The following is an 18,217-nucleotide window of genomic DNA, read 5'->3' as shown; positions in this document are numbered from 1 at the left end:
TGTCGTGAACATGAATCCGAAAATATATATAGTTGTTATAGTTTCCTTTACATTAATCCTAATAAATGACTCTTTACATATGTCCTTGTCATGTCTTTACATACATACATACATACATTACATACATATATGTACATGGAATACAAGTCTTTTCTTTTCTGTCTAAGTTGCAAAGATTCATACAAAAAGTACATATAAGGAATCATGTAATCGAAATGTGTACACGATGATCGATCGATATATATATTGTGAAATGCACATAAGAGATCAAAACCAGTCTCTTTAGCTTCTTACTTCTTAATCAATTTATAGTTGATACAACGGAACCCATTTGGGTTGGCTTATGCACATAAGAGATCAAAACCAGTCTCTTTAGCTTCTTACTTCTTAATCAATTTATAGTTGATACAACGGAACCCATTTGGGTTGGCTTAGCTAAAAAGGGTGTGCTAAAAGGGTGGGTTCGGCTTAGGTACGTGCATCCTAAAACGGGTGTGCTAAATGTGTGGCACAGAGGAGGAATTTATGCACACCACAATATATACATATACATATATATGATATATGTATATGTATATAATCAAAAAAGTTTGAGCACTTTGTGGTAGGAATAATATGCTTTGCCTTCAAATCTGAAGCATTTGATTAACAAGATTCTGATTGACTTAAGCAGAGTGATTAATTAAGCAAAGGGAGAGAATGAGGGCTTGGGCAGCGGTCTTTTTTTCTGCGGCAAATTTGTGGGTCCTTACCTGTTCACTGGTTTCTTGTGCCCCTCATGGAGATCTCATCACTTCCCTTCCTGGACAACCCACCGTCTCTTTCGCCCAATACTCAGGTTATATCACCATTAATGCTTCTGCTGGTCGTAGCTTCTTCTACTACTTTGTAGAAGCCCAAGAAGATCCTTCCTCCAAACCTCTCACCCTCTGGCTCAATGGAGGTATGCTTTGGTTAATGTTTTTATTATTATTTCTAATTGATTTTTGATGAGGAAGTTGGTTTGGTCGTCTGCTAGGATTCTCTTCTGATTAAATATCTCAAATTTGATAATATTCCACCATTTTCGTGTCTGCTGTTGATTGACGGTCTTTAAATATGACAATAGTATGCTTTTCCATTCATTTCTCTTTGATCTCCTGAAAATGACTCAACTAGGTTTTAATTGTTTTATGGGGATTGTTTGATCTCTTCAACGAGGATGAAGTTTTTGCTTTGATGAAGTTTGTTTTCCTTTTTTTACTCCATTTTCATTGCTCAAAGATGGCTCAATGAAGATATGTTATGGTATGTTACCGTTTCGTTCATATCCTTTTTGGATGTATTCTTATAGTCCATTGCTTCGTTGAGTTTTTGTTTTAAATAACTTCCACTTAATCGAGGTATGGCATTTTATCTGCTTTACATGTATATTTGGGATGTATTTGTAGGTTCTGATTCTGTGAAGTTTCTAGCTTTTCTAAACTTCAAATGTGTACGATTAAAAGTTTTTAGTTCTTCTACTGTGATCTTACGAATGTGGCTCAGTGGATGTATAATGTGTTACCATCTCATTTACAACCATTTTTTAAGAGTTATTATTTTGATTATGCCCATCAAAGTTTTCGATATTTGTTTGTTACCGAAATTGCTTTTTAATTTCATATTTTGATTATATCGATCAAAGATGACAAGGTTTTCTCTCTGATGGATTTTTTTGTTTTTCAAGAATTCCCTCTGTGTAATCTCTTAGAAGATGGCGAGGTTTTTTGTTTATTGAAGTTTTTCTTTCTAAAATATTTATTGTCCGTCGATACCTTGAAAATGGCTCAATGAGGGAATGATATGTTCTCATATCTTTCACGTTCAGTTTTGAAGAATGTGTATCTATCCTGAATTTGCAAGTTTTAGGATTTAATGCTTTGTATTTGACATGCACTAATGAAGTTGGAGAAAGAAAATATAAAGGAAAGAAATGGCGAGTAAATTTGAGTGATGGTCACTAAGAGAGTTGGAACAATGTTTTACAAAGGATGGAAGCTTATGATCGAAAAGAGAGAATAAACTCCTACATGCAAAGGATGATGAGTCCAACAATAAAAACTTTATGACACGAGTCTTAAATGATAAGAAGAAAATAGAAGTAGAGACAAAATGTATATACATCAAAGTTGTATTAGCGAAATCATGTTGTTCAAATTCCAAACTAGATGCGATATGCAAGAGAGCTCAGTGGAAGCACCAATTTTTTGTGCTACAAGAATTAGTTGTATCTCCTTTTCTAAGGGCTCAACTACCCGACAGTTATGTAGTTTTAAAATTTGGTTGGAATTGTGCATGTAAGTAGATAGAGGTAGCTGTGGAACCAACAATAGTGGGGTTAGCCTGACGGCTACTAATAATAGATTGGGGCCATTGGTTAAATAACTGAATGTTTAAGTTGACTAAAGAAAACTCTTATGATAACCGTAGCCATTTAGAGGGTCACATACGTCCATAATGTTAAGTTTCAAAGATAATAATAAGGGTTTTAGGAATGAATATTACTAGGCCAAAGTTTTTATGCAAATAGGTATGAATTTACATTTCATGCGTTTCACCAATATAACATTTGGGAAGGAAGGTGTTGAAGTTCCTTGTGCTGTTGTCATTCATAATAGAGAATAAATTATTTAACTCCAAATGTTTTACCCTTTAGGCTTTGAGGCGTCATAGAAGTGGCTTCTAAGGTTTCTAGAAGCAAGAGCTCACTGATTTTGATGATTCTTTTGAGGGGGATGTGAACCTTAGGGGGATTCCACTATGGATTAGGGATTTGAAAAGGAGGGAAGGTTCATTCCAATTTCAAAAATACTATCATAGTTGAAGCTGTCTTGCAAAACTATGGTAAGCCTTGTAGAAGGTGATTTGTTAAGGGGTTGGGCATCAATGTCCCTTCATTCTCTGCTGTTTTCTTTGGACCATGCCGAGTTTTGGACTAGTCCTACATACTCGCCTACATACTCGCCTCCTCCTGCATCTTGTTCCCTGAAAATTAGGGTTTGGCTGAAATTCAGTAAGTCTCTCTTCTCATCTCAATGATTTCTTCTTTATCCAATCTTCAATGATTTCTTCATGCCATAATTGTTCATGTTGCTTTTGGGAAATAGCAGATCTTGTCCAAATAATAGAAAAAATCATAATTAGATTTTATTTAGGGTTAATGAACATTTTGGGTCCAAAAGGTTAAAATTCATTTGTAAACATGCCGTAAACTTGGTGGGCATCTACTAGAATGCTAGATGGTTCTCATCTCCAATCTCGTGATTATGGCAAAGCATGCAAATGTAGTTTTCTCTATTTAGTCCTTTCTGATGTTCGTTCTGAATTTCGACATTATCATTATGATTGTGTAGAAAAGCCATTATCCTTCCCACATTGGATGTCATTGAGTTGGTATGTCCCGTCATTTACTTGTGATGATCAAATATTGTTATATCTCGGTGAGATAATCATTAATGGGAATGTTTTCCTGGACCACTCTAAGAGCGGAGATTGGGACAATACTAGTGACAAATATATATTAATCTTTGCTGTGTTGGTAGTTAGGATTGACCCCAGAAACCCTTAGGAACTAAAGAGCTAAAAAGACTTGCATAGATGGTATAATATTGATTACTATGTAAAACCTCCATGGGTTGTGTAATGTTTCATCGCTTGTGATCCACCACAAATTAACAACATCATCATCTTTTGTTAATGCATCAACAAGTAAAAAGATGAAAGTAGACAATGCTGAATCCTTAAAAGTGTCACGGCAAAAGCAACTTGATAAAAATGCAGATGAAGCTATCGGGTCTTTTTTTGTAGACCGGATGTAAAATTGGGAAGTGCATATTTTCATGACCTAATAGAAGCCGTAGCACTTGCTGGGCCTTCTTATAAGCCACCATCTCCTAATCAATTATTTAGAAGGCACTTGAATGAAGAGGTGAAATATGTTGAAAATGAGATTATGCAAATTAGAGAAAAATGGGAAACTGTTGGATGTACTACTGTCAGTGATGGTTGGTCAGATACCAAGAATAGACCTATAATTAATGTCATGGCTACTTCTGCATATGGCACCGTGTTTCTGAAATCAGTTGACACTAGTGGAGAATGTAAATCAAGAGAGTATATCTTTAAGATTTTAAAGGATGTTATTCTTGATATTGGCCCATCAAATGTTGTGCAAGTTTGTATGGACAATGCAACAAATTGTGTGGCAGTTGGGAGGATGATAGAGAGAGTTACTAGATGCACATGTCATTGCCGTGATTTGTTGTTTGAAGATATTGGAAAATGTGCTTGGGTTCATGATGTTTTGAAATTAGCTACAAAGATATTCGTGTTTGTAACACGAAAACAATATTCTTTGGCCATGTTTCATAAGTTTAGTGAGAGAGATTTGTTTAAAGCCTTCCACTACTAGGTTTGCCTATGGTTTTACCATGTTTTTAAACTTATTGGATGATAGAGTCAAAGGTGGATTAAGAAGAATGGTGGTTAGTGAACAATTGTGTCAATGAAAAGGATCAGAAACACAAGGAGAAGAAATAGTTTCAATTATACTTGATGTTTCTTTTTGGGCAAATATAAAGAAGATAGTAAAGATATGCAAGCCAATCCTAAAAGTTCTTAGATTGGCGGATAGAGAAGGTGCAACCATGGGTTTAAATTATGAATGTACTCATTGTATGATAGAAGAAATAAACCACATTGAAGATGTAGATCCAATGAAAAGGATCAGAAACACAAGGAGAAGAAATAGTTTCAATTATACTTGATGTTTCTTTTTGGGCAAATATAAAGAAGATAGTAAAGATATGCAAGCCAATCCTAAAAGTTCTTAGATTGGCGGATAGAGAAGGTGCAACCATGGGTTTAAATTATGAATGTACTCATTGTATGATAGAAGAAATAAACCACATTGAAGATGTAGATCATATAATGCTTGATGAAATTAGAGGAATATGGATGCAAAGATGGACAATGCTACAGTCACCATTGCATGCAACTGGCTTTATTTTGCAACCAAGTTGGAGAGAGAAAATTCAAAATATTGATGACAAGGTCAATACAAGTTGGATGGAAACTATTATGCGTTATACTAATGGTGATGTACATCTCCATGTGGTGTTTTATTGGATGAATTCTATGCTTATAGATATAGAACTCAAAAAAGTACATTTCACGTTCCTATGGCAAAAGATCTAACTAGAATGCATAATGCAATTAAGTGGTGGAAAACATTTGGAGCATGCACCCCAAACTTAAAAAGACTTGCAATTCCTGTGCTTTCTCAAGGTTCATGTGCATCTTCTTGTGAAAGAAATTGGAGTACATTCTCATTGATACATACAAAAAGAAGACATAGATTGACTCATGCTCATGTTGAGAAATTATTTTATATACATATAAATCATTGTCTCATTAGAAGAATAGAGGAAAGGGGATTATGCCTAATTGAAGTAACATTAGATATGATCAACAAAGAAGAAGATGATGAGAGGCTTTTGAGAATGCAAAACCAAGCTATTGATGAAAATGAAGTTCATGAGGATATTATTCATGAGCTTGAAGATATGGATGATGAATATGATAATGCATAGACTCTTAAATTTAGAAGCGTTACTTAGAAGTTAGAAGTTAGAAATTAGAATATAATGGTTCATAAACTCTTTAATTAAAACTTTACTTATGTTGGTGTGATTTTGAAGACCTTTCATATTTCTATTAATGAGTGATTGCTCTTTTTTTAGTGAATTAATTATATTTTATTATGTAAATTTATTTTTCAAAACGAACAGTTTTATAATATTCTTGGGGCCATTTCCTATTCTCAAATATCCTCAATATCACAAATGGCGAATATCACGCATGTGTCAATCTATGACTGCAACAATCCAAGGACTAGTCCAAAAATGAGCATGGTTCATAGCAAATGAAGGATGGAGGGAAATTGATGCCTACCCCTTAACTGCCTATTCTTCAACTTCATGACCGAACCAACATTTCCAGAATAACAATTCCGTGAAGCGAAAAGGAAAAGATTTGACCCCAAAGAATATGCTCTTTTACTCTCAAGGAAAACCATTAAAGAATTAGAATGTGGTGTTACCAACATGGCAATTCACAATCTCTCCTCTCATTCCTTGAACTACAATGAAAAGAAGCTCTTAACTTTAGGACCCCTCTAAAACACATCACCTTATACAAGTCTACCATTGTTTTGCAACAAAACTTCACCAATGATGGTATTTCCGCACTCCGACCTTTGATGTGGAATCCCAAGCATCTCCACCCTGGAAGATCGTATTGCCCAAAAATGCATGATACAAGGTTATTTCTCCATAGATGAACAATACATCAACAATGCCCCCTTTTTTTGGCTTGGATAAAGGAAAGTCCTTACGCTTTTCCTAGACTCCTATGCCTCAGGGCTAAAAAAGTACATCAAATTCACATGGAAGTCTCTAACTGACGTTTTCTTCCTGAACCTCTACATCTTAAAAAATAAGGACTTCCACATTTTCCACAAGGTAGCATCAAAAAGAGCTCAATAGATATCAATATATTGCTTTCAACTTATGGCGTCTCCAACACCAAAGAGAAGCTTTTGTGACTGTAGAACTTAGATGAGACGTTCTCAGAAAAGTAATCCAGAAGGATTTAAGAGAATACATCTTTTTTTCAACTCTTATGAGCATAGAGGATATGATCATTTTTCAAAACTGATACATTTTTTGTGTGCATTGATCTCATTTTTATGTACAAGTTTTTGTTTCGATAAATTTTCCTTTGTTGACAATGTCTTCCAGTTTGATTTCTTGAACATGGATCAATGGGGCCTGATATGTTGTATCTTTCACTATCTTTTTCAATGTATTAGTATGTGGAATGCTTTGAATACCTGTTGAGCGGCAAGCTCAACTGGAGCCGGATCGGCTGAATAGGCCTGAGCCGGCAAGTGAGACAGATCGGTAAGCTGTGAGCAACCGAGCTGGCAAGCAACAGAGCCGGTGAGCTGGGGAGCCGGTTAGTTGGATCCAATCGGTAACCGAAAGCCTAGTATTAGTTTAGACTACTAGGCAATTATAGTCTCGTAGTAAGTGTCAGAAGCTCGTGTGAGCATTGAAGTACGCAGTACTTTTGTCAGTCCCATGAGGACTTGTATAAATAGTGCTACTGAGCACAGTTGTAGGTGACAAAGTGATTATATTGTTTTGAATATAGCTTTTACGTTCTGCTCTCTCTGTCTCTCCCGTGTACTTTGTGTATTCTCTACTTTCTCTGTTTTCTAACGCTTTCGCAAGTAATCGTTTACATGGTATTAGAGCGCAAGGTTTGAGAACCTCTTCAGCCGACAAACGCTTGAAAGCAAACCCTAACAAGTCGTAAGAACAGTAGACAGAGAAGTGATGGATAGAGGGATGGCTAGCTCGCTCCCTGTGGAGAAACTCGACAGATCCAACTATGCATCTTGGTCGTATAAGATGCACCAGTACCTGCTTGGGCATGGCTATTGAAGTTTCGTCGAAGGAGCCAACGAAATAGCACCTGATGCGGCACATAAGGACTTCCCAGTGTGGGAACAATTGGCAAGCAGAGTGATATACTGCTTCGCGTCCAGTGTCGGAGACCAGTTCCTGAGCCACAGCCGAGACACCAATACGCCGAAGGAGGCTTGGGGGAACCTGAAGAAGGTTTTCGTCGCGAGCACTACAACCCGGAAGCTGCAACTCCGACAGGAGTTGAGCAATGTCCGACAGAAGGACATGTTGGTGGCGGATTACACGGCCCGGATCAAAGAGATCTGTGACTCGCTTGCCTCTATCAATGTTACCATAGAGGAAGACGAGATGGTACAGGTCTGGCTTGGGGGCCTGACGTCTAAGTTCAGAGCGTTCCGAACGGCGGTGTGTACAAGGGAGAATACGCTGAGCCACAGCCGAGACACCAATACGCCGAAGGAGGCTTGGGGGAACCTGAAGAAGGTTTTCGTCGCGAGCACTACAACCCGGAAGCTGCAACTCTGACAGGAGTTGAGCAATGTCCGACAGAAGGACATGTTGGTGGCGGATTACACGGCCCGGATCAAAGAGATCTGTGACTCGCTTGCCTCTATCAATGTTACCGTAGAGGAAGACGAGATGGTACAGGTCTGGCTTGGGGGCTTGACGTCTAAGTTCAGAGCGTTCCGAACGGCGGTGTGTACAAGGGAGAATACGCTGTCATTTTTCGACTTACAATCGATGCTCCTTGTAGAGGAGAACCACGCCGGTGTGTCAACTAGCGCACCCATTGACAGTCGGATGTTGTACATGGAGGCGGATCAGTCCCATGGGCGTGGTGGACGAGGCGGGTCGGCACGCAATGGAGGCGGCCGGCAAGAGCAAGAACGAAGGCACAAAGAACGTGCCGACAGCAGTTCTGGGACTTCCACGGGCAGGGGGAGTCATGGTGGTGCCGGAGGCCGGCAAGACAAATCTGCAACGGAATGCTGGTAGTGTGGCAAGAAGGGCCACAGAGAAAGCGAGTGCTGGAGAAAGCGTGCCGATTCGGACAAATCCGGATCCGGCAAGGCCGGCAAAGCTCGCACTACGCAAAGGGATCGGGAGGATCCAAGAACGGTAACGGGCCAGCCTTGGTGATGAAGCACGAGGCGAACTCGATGAAGAAGACCACTTCCAAATTGGAGGAAGTGTGGTATGTTGATTCTGGTGCGTCGATCCACATGACGAGCCACAAAGAGTGGTTCTCCTTTTTGGAGAAACCGAATCAACCAGGAGTAGTCGAAACCGGAGACGACACTCCTCACCCAATCGTGCACGTCGGAGAAGTCCCTTTGAGCCACGTCGGACAGAAGGGGAAGCTGATGAACATATTACACGTTCCGACAATCACGAAGAACCTGGTGTTGGTCGGATAGATCGTCGACCAGGGGATGCAGGTGTGGTTTACGCACCTTGGGTGCTTCATCGAGGAAGAGGGCCAGATTATTGCGCAAGGGCGCAGAGACGGGAGGATGTTTATCCTCGACACCAATGACATTGGCACTGCTCTGTTTGCAAAAGGACAGAAGGTCGAATCGGACATCGACCTGTGGCACAAGCGGATAGGCCACGTCAATTACTGGACATCAACCTGCAAACGAAACAAGTTGTTTTCGGTTTGCCGAAGTTTAGTGGCCGGAAGGCCCAAGTATGTGGAGCCTGCCAACTCGGGAAGCAACACCGGCTTCCATTCCCTACCGAACGTAACCGGAGCCGTAACAAGCTCGACCTAATCCATTCGGATGTGTGGGGACCGGCACAGAATGTTAGTCTTGGCGGGAGTCAATATTTCGGCTCCTTCATCGACGACTATACGCGGCACACATGGATCTACCTCATTGAGCGGAAGAGTGAAGTCTTTGAGTGTTTCCGGAGTCTCCAAAGCATGGTGGAACGGGAATCGGAGAGGAAGATCAAATGCCTGCGGTTGGATGGCGGGAAAGAATACTTTTCCGGCCAATTCAACAGTTATCTACAACAAACGGGAATTCGGCGAGAGTTCAGCTGCAGATACACACCGCAACAGAACGGTGTTGCCGAGAGGAAGAACCGGTCGCTTATTGATGCAGCAAGGGCAATGCTGGAGGAGAAGAGCATGCCCAAATTCTACTGGGTGAGGCAGTCCAAACGGCTATCTACATCCAGAACCGGATCGGTGACAAGGTGTCAGCTCGCGAGCTGTATTTCGAGCGGAAGCCGAATTTGAGACACCTTAAGATCTTCGGTAGCATTGCATATGTGCATATACCGGATGAGAAGCGGAGGAAGCTGGATGCAAAATCGGAAAACTGCATCCTAGTTGGCTATGCTCAAGAGCAAAAGGGTTATAACTGTTATAACCCCCGGACAAAGCAGGTCCGAGTTAGTCGAGATGTCGAGTTCGATGAATCGGCATCGTGGTACTCCTTACCGGCTCCGACTTCCGAATCCAACCCGATGCCGGAGGATGAGGCTAGTGCGCCTAAACCGGCCCAGGTAGATGATGATGAAGCGTAGACTCAGGATGAGAGTCCGGAATTGTTTCGGTTGAGTGGGCCGAACGAGAGACTGAGTCAATCTGACCAGTCCAATGAGGAACTGGCGAGTAGTGGAGACTCTGCCGTGCACTCCCCGCGCAAGGAACTGAGGAGACGGTTCACGCGCAAAGAGAAGGGGAAGAAGAAGATGCCGGAATTCGAAACCGGAAACGATGAGTCGGATCGGTGTGCGTCCGACTCCGGCAAGCAGAATGGCGGATCTTCGGCAACGAAGACCAATCCGGCCAAGAAGGGCCTCAAATCAGGTAACGGTGAGTTACGCCGGTCTACCCGCCAGAAGGATCCCGTCAAACGGTACGGGTACAATGAGTACATGGCGCATCACTACGCGTACATGACTAAGGTGGCGGAAGTGCATGAGCCAGGGAGCTACGCAGAAGCGGCAAAGGACGCAAATTGGCGTGCCACTATGAACAAAGAAATACAAGCACTCGCTGCCAACGAGACATGGGACCTGGTTGACCCTCCTCGTCACTCTAAACCGATCGGATGCAAGTGGGTGTACAAAGTAAAGTACAACGCCAACGGTTCAGTTAACCGGTACAAGGCCCGGTTAGTGGCGAAGGGATATGCGCAGACCCACGGAATCGACTACGACGAGACCTTCGCTCCTGTAGCGAAGATGACGACGGTTCAAGTGGTGCTGGCGGTTGCTGCGGCAAGGCGGTGGCATCTTCATCAGATGGATGTGAAGAATGCATTTCTTCAAGGTGATCTTGAAGAAGAAATCTTTATGACTCAGCCTCCCGGTTTTCAATCGGAGATGAACAAGTCGGCGGTATGCCGGCTGAAGAAGTCGTTGTACAGCCTGAAACAAGCCCCTTGAGCTTGGAATGCGAAGATCACGCACCGGTTGCGTAAGATGGGGTTTGTGGCCTCCAAATCAGACTCTTCATTGTTCATCCGGCAAGGCTCAACCGGTCCGGTATGTATACTGCTATATGTTGATGATCTAGTCATCACCGGACTGGATGTTCCAGAAATCAATCGCGTCAAGTCCCAGTTGTCGGACGCATTCGAGATGAAGGATCTGGGGGACCTTCATTATTTTCTAAGGATCGAGGTGATCCGAACCCCGGACGGCATATTGCTCTCACAACGACATTACGTCTTGAATATGCTGTACAAGTTCGGCATGACAGAATGCCGACCTGTCTCCACACCCTTGGACCGGAACCAGAAGCTTTGTCCCAACTCTGGACCGGCCTGCAACGAGCAACGGTTCCGACAAATTGTCGGAAGCCTTATTTACTTGACTATCACGCGACCCGACATTAGCTATCCGGTCGGAATGATAAGTGAGTTCATGCAAAAGCCGACCGTGGAGCACCTTCAGTGCGCGCAGCGGATACTGTGATATGTAAGCGGCACGAAGGACCGGGGATTGTTATACCGGCGCGGTATACCCGAAGAGCTGGTCGGTTACATAGATGCCGACTGGGCCGGCGATGCATCAGATCGCCGATCAACCTCCGGTTACATGTTTTCCCTAGGTAGCGCGGCTGTTGCGTGGAGCAGCAAAAAGCAGCCAACAGTTGCTCTGTCGAGCACTGAGGCTGAGTATCGGGGCACTACCATTGCCATCTGTGAAGCCATTTGGCTTCGGCGACTGCTGCAAGACCTACGGATCGAGGTACCGACCCCGATTCTGGTCTACTGCGACAACATAAGCAGCATACAACTTGCCAAGAACCCCGTATTCCATGCTCGCACAAAACACATAGAAGTGCACTATCACTTTGTGCGTGAGCGTGTCCTGAGTGGTGAGGTTGAACTTCGGTATGTTCACACGGATCGGCAAGTTGCCGACATCTTCACCAAACCACTCGGATTGGACAAGTTGCAGCACTTCACCGAAATGCTTGGTGTTCAGCATCTCGACGTGCCACACTTGAGGGTGAGAACGGGCAAAGACACCAGAACGGGCAAAGGCAAAGAGATTGCCGATTGCGCCAGTGAGGGAAGAACAGAAGGCGGCAGAGTCAAGAAGGACAGAGCTGACCGAAGGAAGAAGGCCAAGACCCGGACATGGTCCGATGTGGTGAAGGGCTTGGAACCAGAAGACAAATCGGGAGCAACCGATTCGGACAAGAGCTGGAACGAATCGGAGACAGTCAATTCGGTTCAAAAGACAGATTCGGAAGAACCGGATCAATTCAAGGCCAAGCAGACACGGATGCAGCGGAAGTCGATGCCATCGCGAAGGAACCGACGGATCGATAAGCGCCGGAGTCATAGCAGCGAAGGAACTGAGAGGGGCTTACTGAGCAGACATACCGACCGAGAAGGTCGAGGCGCGCAGAACAAGAGGGGTCGTGGCAAACAGAACCGGACCGGACGAGGAGCGCGAGCAAGGCGGAGCGACGCCAAGAGAAGTCGGTTGGAAGAACCGACTGCCACAGAGACTGACACTAGGATCCAACCTCAAGTTGAGCTTGAGGGGGAGTGTTGAGCGGCAAGCTCAACTAGAGCCGGATCGGCTGAATAGGCTTTAGTTGGCAAGCGAGAAGATCGGTAAGCCGTGAGCAACCGAGCCGGCAAGCAACAGAGCCGGTGAGTTGGGGAGCCGGCTAGCCGGATCCAATCGGTAACCGGAAGCCTAGTATTAGTTTAGACTACTAGGCAAATATAGTCTCGTAGTAAGTGGCAAAAGCTCGTGTGAGCATTGAAGTACATGGTACTTTTGTCAGTCCCATGAGGACTTGTATAAATAGTGCTACTGAGCATAGTTGTAGGTGACAGAGTGATTATATTGTTTTGAATATAGCTTTTACGTTCTGCTCTCTCTGTCTCTCCCGTGTACTCTGTGTATTCTCTACTTTCTCTGTTTTCTAATGCTTCCACAAGTAATCGTTTACAATACCATTGTGTAAAATTGTGGTTGAAGAAATTTGATGGAGAGCTATGCTTCTTGTTGTCCCATATCCTAGGAGCAGAGGGATAGATCTCTAACATTTCTGCACTTAATGCCTCCTATGATTTTCTTCTGGAGATTCATTTATCAGCACATAATATTGAGCGATTGTTGGAGATCTCATTGTATGCCTATCACTGAATGGAACTGAATCATTCTTCAATGGTGATTTTCCTTTTATAGAACTCTTCAACTCCTTGTTGGTTTTGATTTTCAAATAGGTCCTGGGTGCTCTTCTATTGGGAATGGAGCATTTACAGAGAATGGTCCATTCCGTGTAACCTTAGAAACTGGCACGCTGATAGAGAACACTTTCTCATGGAACAAAGGTTTCTTCTATATCCTCAATATTCTAGGTTATGTTTCCTTACTAGTAATAACTTACTACTCGAAGTGCTGAATCTGTTACAATTGGGTTTGTAGTCTCAAATATACTATATCTTGATTCACCGGCTGGAGTGGGATGGTCATACTCAAATACATCAGCAGATCTTGTTGCCAACGATGTATCTACTGGTAGATTTGATATTTTGCATTTAATCAATTACAAATGTGCAACACATATTTACTGAATTTTGTTTTGAATTATTTTGGTAGCCAAAGACAATTTTATATTCCTACAAAACTGGTTTGATGCATTTCCGGAGTATAAGGGCAGAGACTTCTACATTACGGGGGAAAGCTATGCTGGTAATCTTGGAATTTCACTTTGGTTTTCTAGGAAGGGGAAAGAGGGAGTAGTTGCCCCACTTTTACTCTCTCCATTAAGATTTAGTTGATTTATAAAATAAGTGTTTTGGTTGATTGTAGTTTCACATAGCATAAAAATGTACTTAATTGTAAGTTTTAGTTTTTACTTAAAGTTTCTAGCCCTTGCCCTCTAAGCTGTGGGTTGAGAATTCAGCTCCTGTTCCTGCTCTCGGCTGCCACAAAGGGTGACCAGGATCTCATGTAGGAGCAAACCGTTTCACTTTTGGTCACATTAGAGAAAATTTTATGGTGCCATTGCAGTGAAAATCCTCAGCACTAATGAAAATCGTAGTCTAAAATTTAAGTAGCTTTAATATGAACATGCTAAAATGATGAAAACATAGAAATGTTAGTGAGAAAATGTTTTCATTAGAATTCAAAATTTCAATATGAGTCTATAAATATATAGGACTTGTCTCTTATATGTGTCATTATGATGTCCATCGCACTTGTGAAAATCAAAACGTTCAGAAATTAAGTAGCTTTAGAGCAAACTCAAAGGAAATAATGATTTAAACATGAAAACATTTGTAAGCTAATGTTTTAATAAAGTTAAAATTTTCAATATAATTATATTAAAATATAGGAATCGGCTTTTTTATTGTGTCATATTATGATGCCTGGATATTCCATGGAATATTTTCAGGACATTATGCACCCCAGTTGGCAGCACATGTAGTTGATTACATGGCTGAATTTGGGACCTCTGTAATCAATTTAATTGGTGTGGGGGTGAGCTTTGCCTTCTCATTTTTAATAGCTCTTCTATGCTCTAATACTCTAATGTATTATATGAACTTTTGAAATCATGATATTTTCATTTTCTCCTATAATTTTTTGTTGATTTTCTAACGCTGTTTTAAAGACCTTTTGTGCTGAAGTGCTTATATTTCGTTCCATGAACATTTTGTATTCATAATGTTTGCTTTTCTCATGATTTTTGCTTTTCAGATTGGCAACCCTCTGTTAGATGGACTGGTAGACTTTCCAGAGGAAATCTTCTTTGAATGGACACATGGAGTTATCTCTGATAGTACTTACAGAAATGTAATGTCCAGCTGTAATTTTTCTGTTGTGGCTGTTCCTAACAAAGAGTGCTCTATAGCCATTGTAGAAGCCAATCGAGAATTGAGTAATTTCATTGATCCATATAATGTTCTAGTCGACGTATGCCTTTCCCCACTCACACAACAAGAAAAGAGGCTAAAATGGTCCAGAGTAAGCTCTCAGGCTTATCACCCCTCTCTCTCTCTTGTCTTTTCTATTGTGCTTATATGAATGTGTGGATTAGATCAGTAAAAATTTTGGAATTATTATTATCGAAGGTTTGCAAGATAGCAATTATTTTCCAGCGAATGTTCTTGAGATTATTACCCTTCTCTCTGCTATGTATATACATTTTCGTACATGTATTTGACCATGTACATAGCACTTATGTAATGTCTGCATGCCTTAGTCTAGGTCTGTCTGTCTGTATTTATGTATATGTATGTACCTGTGGATGGTTGCATGCATGCATATATCTTCGCAAGCATGTATATATCTTCACACTCTGGTTTGCCCATTTGAATATATATAAATTCTCCTACAAATGTAGGTTTGTATTAGTTTTACTCACTCTTGTTATTGCAATTATTCTTCTTTTGTCTTTTTCTCCTTTGAGCTATGTTTTTATGATTTTGTTTTTGTACTTTTGTGTGTCACATACAAATACACAATATGTAGGTTTGTATTGGTTTTGTTTGCTCTTGTTATTGCAATTATTCATCGTTTATCTTCCATTTGAGCTTTATTTGTGGAATCTTGTTTTCATACTTTTGTGTGTCACATACAAATACACATTTTGTACTCCAAGAATATTCTTTGATATTGTGAAGACGTGCATTCTGAAGTGTCTGGGAGTGGGTGAGAAATAAATAGCAAACAAGTTAATGATGGGTTGTATCTTTTATTGAATTTTGAAACTAAACTGGTCATGAATATGCTTCCTCTTGACAGAAGGCGAAGGTGTTGCATTCCACAACTGAATCCCTTGATGTGTGTATTGATGATGAGCTTCTAGCATACATGAACCTTCCAACTGTTCAAAAGGCCTTTCATGCAAATGTTACTGGTCTGCCATATCGGTGGAATTACTGCAATGATGGGTATGTTTCTATGTGCATTCATATAGTTTTGCTATGCCTCTATACATAACATCTATCTCTCCAATTTCTAGAGAGAGAGTCCAATCGGCCATTGTTGATATTACTAGGTCAACTGCTTGAAGACCACGAAGTCGTTAGTTTAGTACACCAATGTGGGATCTAGTTTAGAAGAAGTGCTATAGTGTAACAAAAATGCGTGAGCGAAATTTTGACCCATGATCTTATATTTGTAGCCTAATAGCTGACTACTAGGTAAAGCCCATTATGATAAAGAAAAGATGTGTGAGATTTCCCAATGTGTTTCTTAGATATGTTCTGTTTGCAACCATAAGCTAATTATCCTCTTATTGTTGTTTACAGCTCTCTCGACTATGATGAGTCTGCTGAAGACGAATCCATTTTGCCTGTTTTATCTCACATTTTAAAGGGTGGAGTTTCAATACTTGTTTATAGGTTAGCAATGACCTAAACAAACATTACACATACACACATGTACATATGTCCAAATATACATATACACATATAGGTATGTAGATACAGATACAAATACAGATGGATATATACATGGATGGTTACACATACACATGCATATATATGTGCACATAAACCTAGACGCAGACATTTATGTCTATTTATATTACATTTTCTATGGGTTTTCAGTTCTCTACCTTGATATTTGGATGTGACCATTTTGATTGCTTCAGTGGTGATGAAGATACGGTTATACCCTTCAGTGGGACAAGGAGATTGATCAATCAACTAGCTGAAATGAATAACTTGAGTACAACTATACCATATAGTGTGTGGTTCGATGGTGGACAGGTATGTATGTGTAGGATAATATTTCACTTGTGTTCTGGTTAACTTTGTCACCGTGCCTACCTTATAACTTCAAGAATTTGATTTGTTTGATTGAATTTAATATCACGTTAATATATTAGATTAATGTAATGTGGATGAGGTGGTATAACTTAAAAGTAATGTGATTGGAACACGAGGGATCTGTAAGGAGATAGTAGCAATGGCATCATGTATATAAATGTGATTGTTTTGTTCCTATTTTATGTGTTATGGACTTTTTAAACTATCGTTAATGATTCATGAAGGTTGGGGGTTGGACACAAGTGTATGGGCCTTTGAGCTATGCCACTGTCCGGGGAGCAGCACATATGGTTCCATTCTCGTCTCCTAGGAGGGCTTTTACACTTTTTGAGAGCTTCATTGGAGGTGTTTCTATGCCCCTTTATCCTCTACTAAAAATGGTAATAGAATAAAAGGTAGGTAATATTTTTATAATTGTTGCATCAATTTCTTCTAATAATAGAGACATCATTGATGGATGTTTTGTTTAATTCCAATTTTTTTTTTTTGATGTGTGTAATAGGTTGATATGATCCTGATGTCTGTTTGCAGCATAAAAAGATTCTTAAATGTAGATGGAGATTACCAATGGAGAAACATCAGAAATCATGAACACGCTTGTACAGCTTGCCTAATTCTTAAGTATTGAAATTATAACTTTTAACTTATCTTGGAAATATCCCTATAGTCACGGGGCAACAGTCTTCAATGTGAATAAGTTAACATTGGAAAGACGATAGTAGGATTATGACATCTTTAATTTCATGACCAAATGTTGTATTTAGTTAATATTAAAACAAATGTTCGACATTCCGTGAACTGTGTGACTCGTATGGAAGTAGACAAACCATCAACATATATTGTTATCATTCTAACTTCAAAAGATTGATCCTGAATGTTTGTTAAATTGATATGAACATTCAGTATACACAAAAAAAACACTAATAGCTTGCAAGAAACTAAACCAAAGGTTTAAGCGCCTAAAGAACGTCTGATGCTCTCCATCATGGATGTGTGGAAGATGCTTAGGGAGGAAATACATTGGGGACAGCCATTGTTGCCCATGGAGTGGGGTCGTGATCTTCTTCTATGGAATCACAACATTACAGATGTTAGCGGTAAAAAATTCTATGTGGATGTAACCGTGGGAAGCTCATGTGGCAGAACGTGGCTTGGGTGCTTCAATGCCAGAGGGGTTATTCAGGATATTAAATGAGTTAAAGTAGATGTTGAGAGCTTCAGTACAATGGTAGAATTTCAGGAATGGATGCCAATTAGAGTGCTTATTTGATGCAAAAAACATTGGGAAGTAGACCCAAACAAATGTAACAACAATGCAACTTCTAAAATCTAGATCTTGGAGGATACATGCCTAAAGAACTAGATGTGGGATCCAGTGCAACTAAGATGGAAAACTCCGAAAGGTAATATTAAGTTTTGTGGTTATTTGTC

The 18,217-nt window shown here is 40.7% G+C and overlaps 1 protein-coding gene across 2 annotated transcripts; it reads left to right on the top strand.

Annotated features, from left to right (window-relative positions):
- The first annotated feature begins 678 nt into the window (after positions 1-678).
- On the top strand, positions 679-17,648 carry LOC147857601 (serine carboxypeptidase-like 44). Of its 2 annotated transcripts, none has more exons than XM_087326853.1 (11): positions 679-943; positions 13,229-13,336; positions 13,431-13,523; positions 13,605-13,697; positions 14,404-14,489; positions 14,709-14,975; positions 15,756-15,904; positions 16,265-16,357; positions 16,609-16,726; positions 17,011-17,181; positions 17,318-17,648. In XM_087326853.1, exons 1-10 carry the CDS (start codon positions 700-702, stop codon positions 17,176-17,178), a joined length of 1,419 nt encoding a protein of 472 aa, XP_087182979.1. In that variant the 5' UTR covers positions 679-699; the 3' UTR covers positions 17,179-17,181; positions 17,318-17,648. The 2 variants fall into 2 exon arrangements, with proteins under 2 accessions (XP_087182979.1, XP_087182980.1); XM_087326854.1 differs by having other exon boundaries at positions 17,289-17,648.
- Positions 17,649-18,217: the final 569 nt, after the last annotated feature.

The sequence above is a fragment of the Azolla caroliniana genome, unplaced genomic scaffold, assembly GCF_043228905.1.
Source record: "Azolla caroliniana isolate FFs.n. ecotype wild unplaced genomic scaffold, voAzoCaro1.0.p SCAF_11, whole genome shotgun sequence".
Taxonomy (NCBI): Eukaryota; Viridiplantae; Streptophyta; class Polypodiopsida; order Salviniales; family Salviniaceae; genus Azolla; species Azolla caroliniana.
Note: the sequence above shows the minus strand (reverse complement) of the source record. Positions and strands in the feature narration are given on the sequence as shown.

Coding starts and splice junctions, on each gene's coding strand:
- LOC147857601 (XM_087326853.1), top strand. CDS start 700: ATGAGGGCTTGGGCAGCGGTCTTTTTTTCTGCGGCAAATTTGTGGGTC. Junction 13,337..13,430: donor CACTTTCTCATGGAACAAAG/GTTTCTTCTATA, acceptor TTGGGTTTGTAG/TCTCAAATATACTATATCTT. Junction 14,490..14,708: donor TCAATTTAATTGGTGTGGGG/GTGAGCTTTGCC, acceptor TTTGCTTTTCAG/ATTGGCAACCCTCTGTTAGA.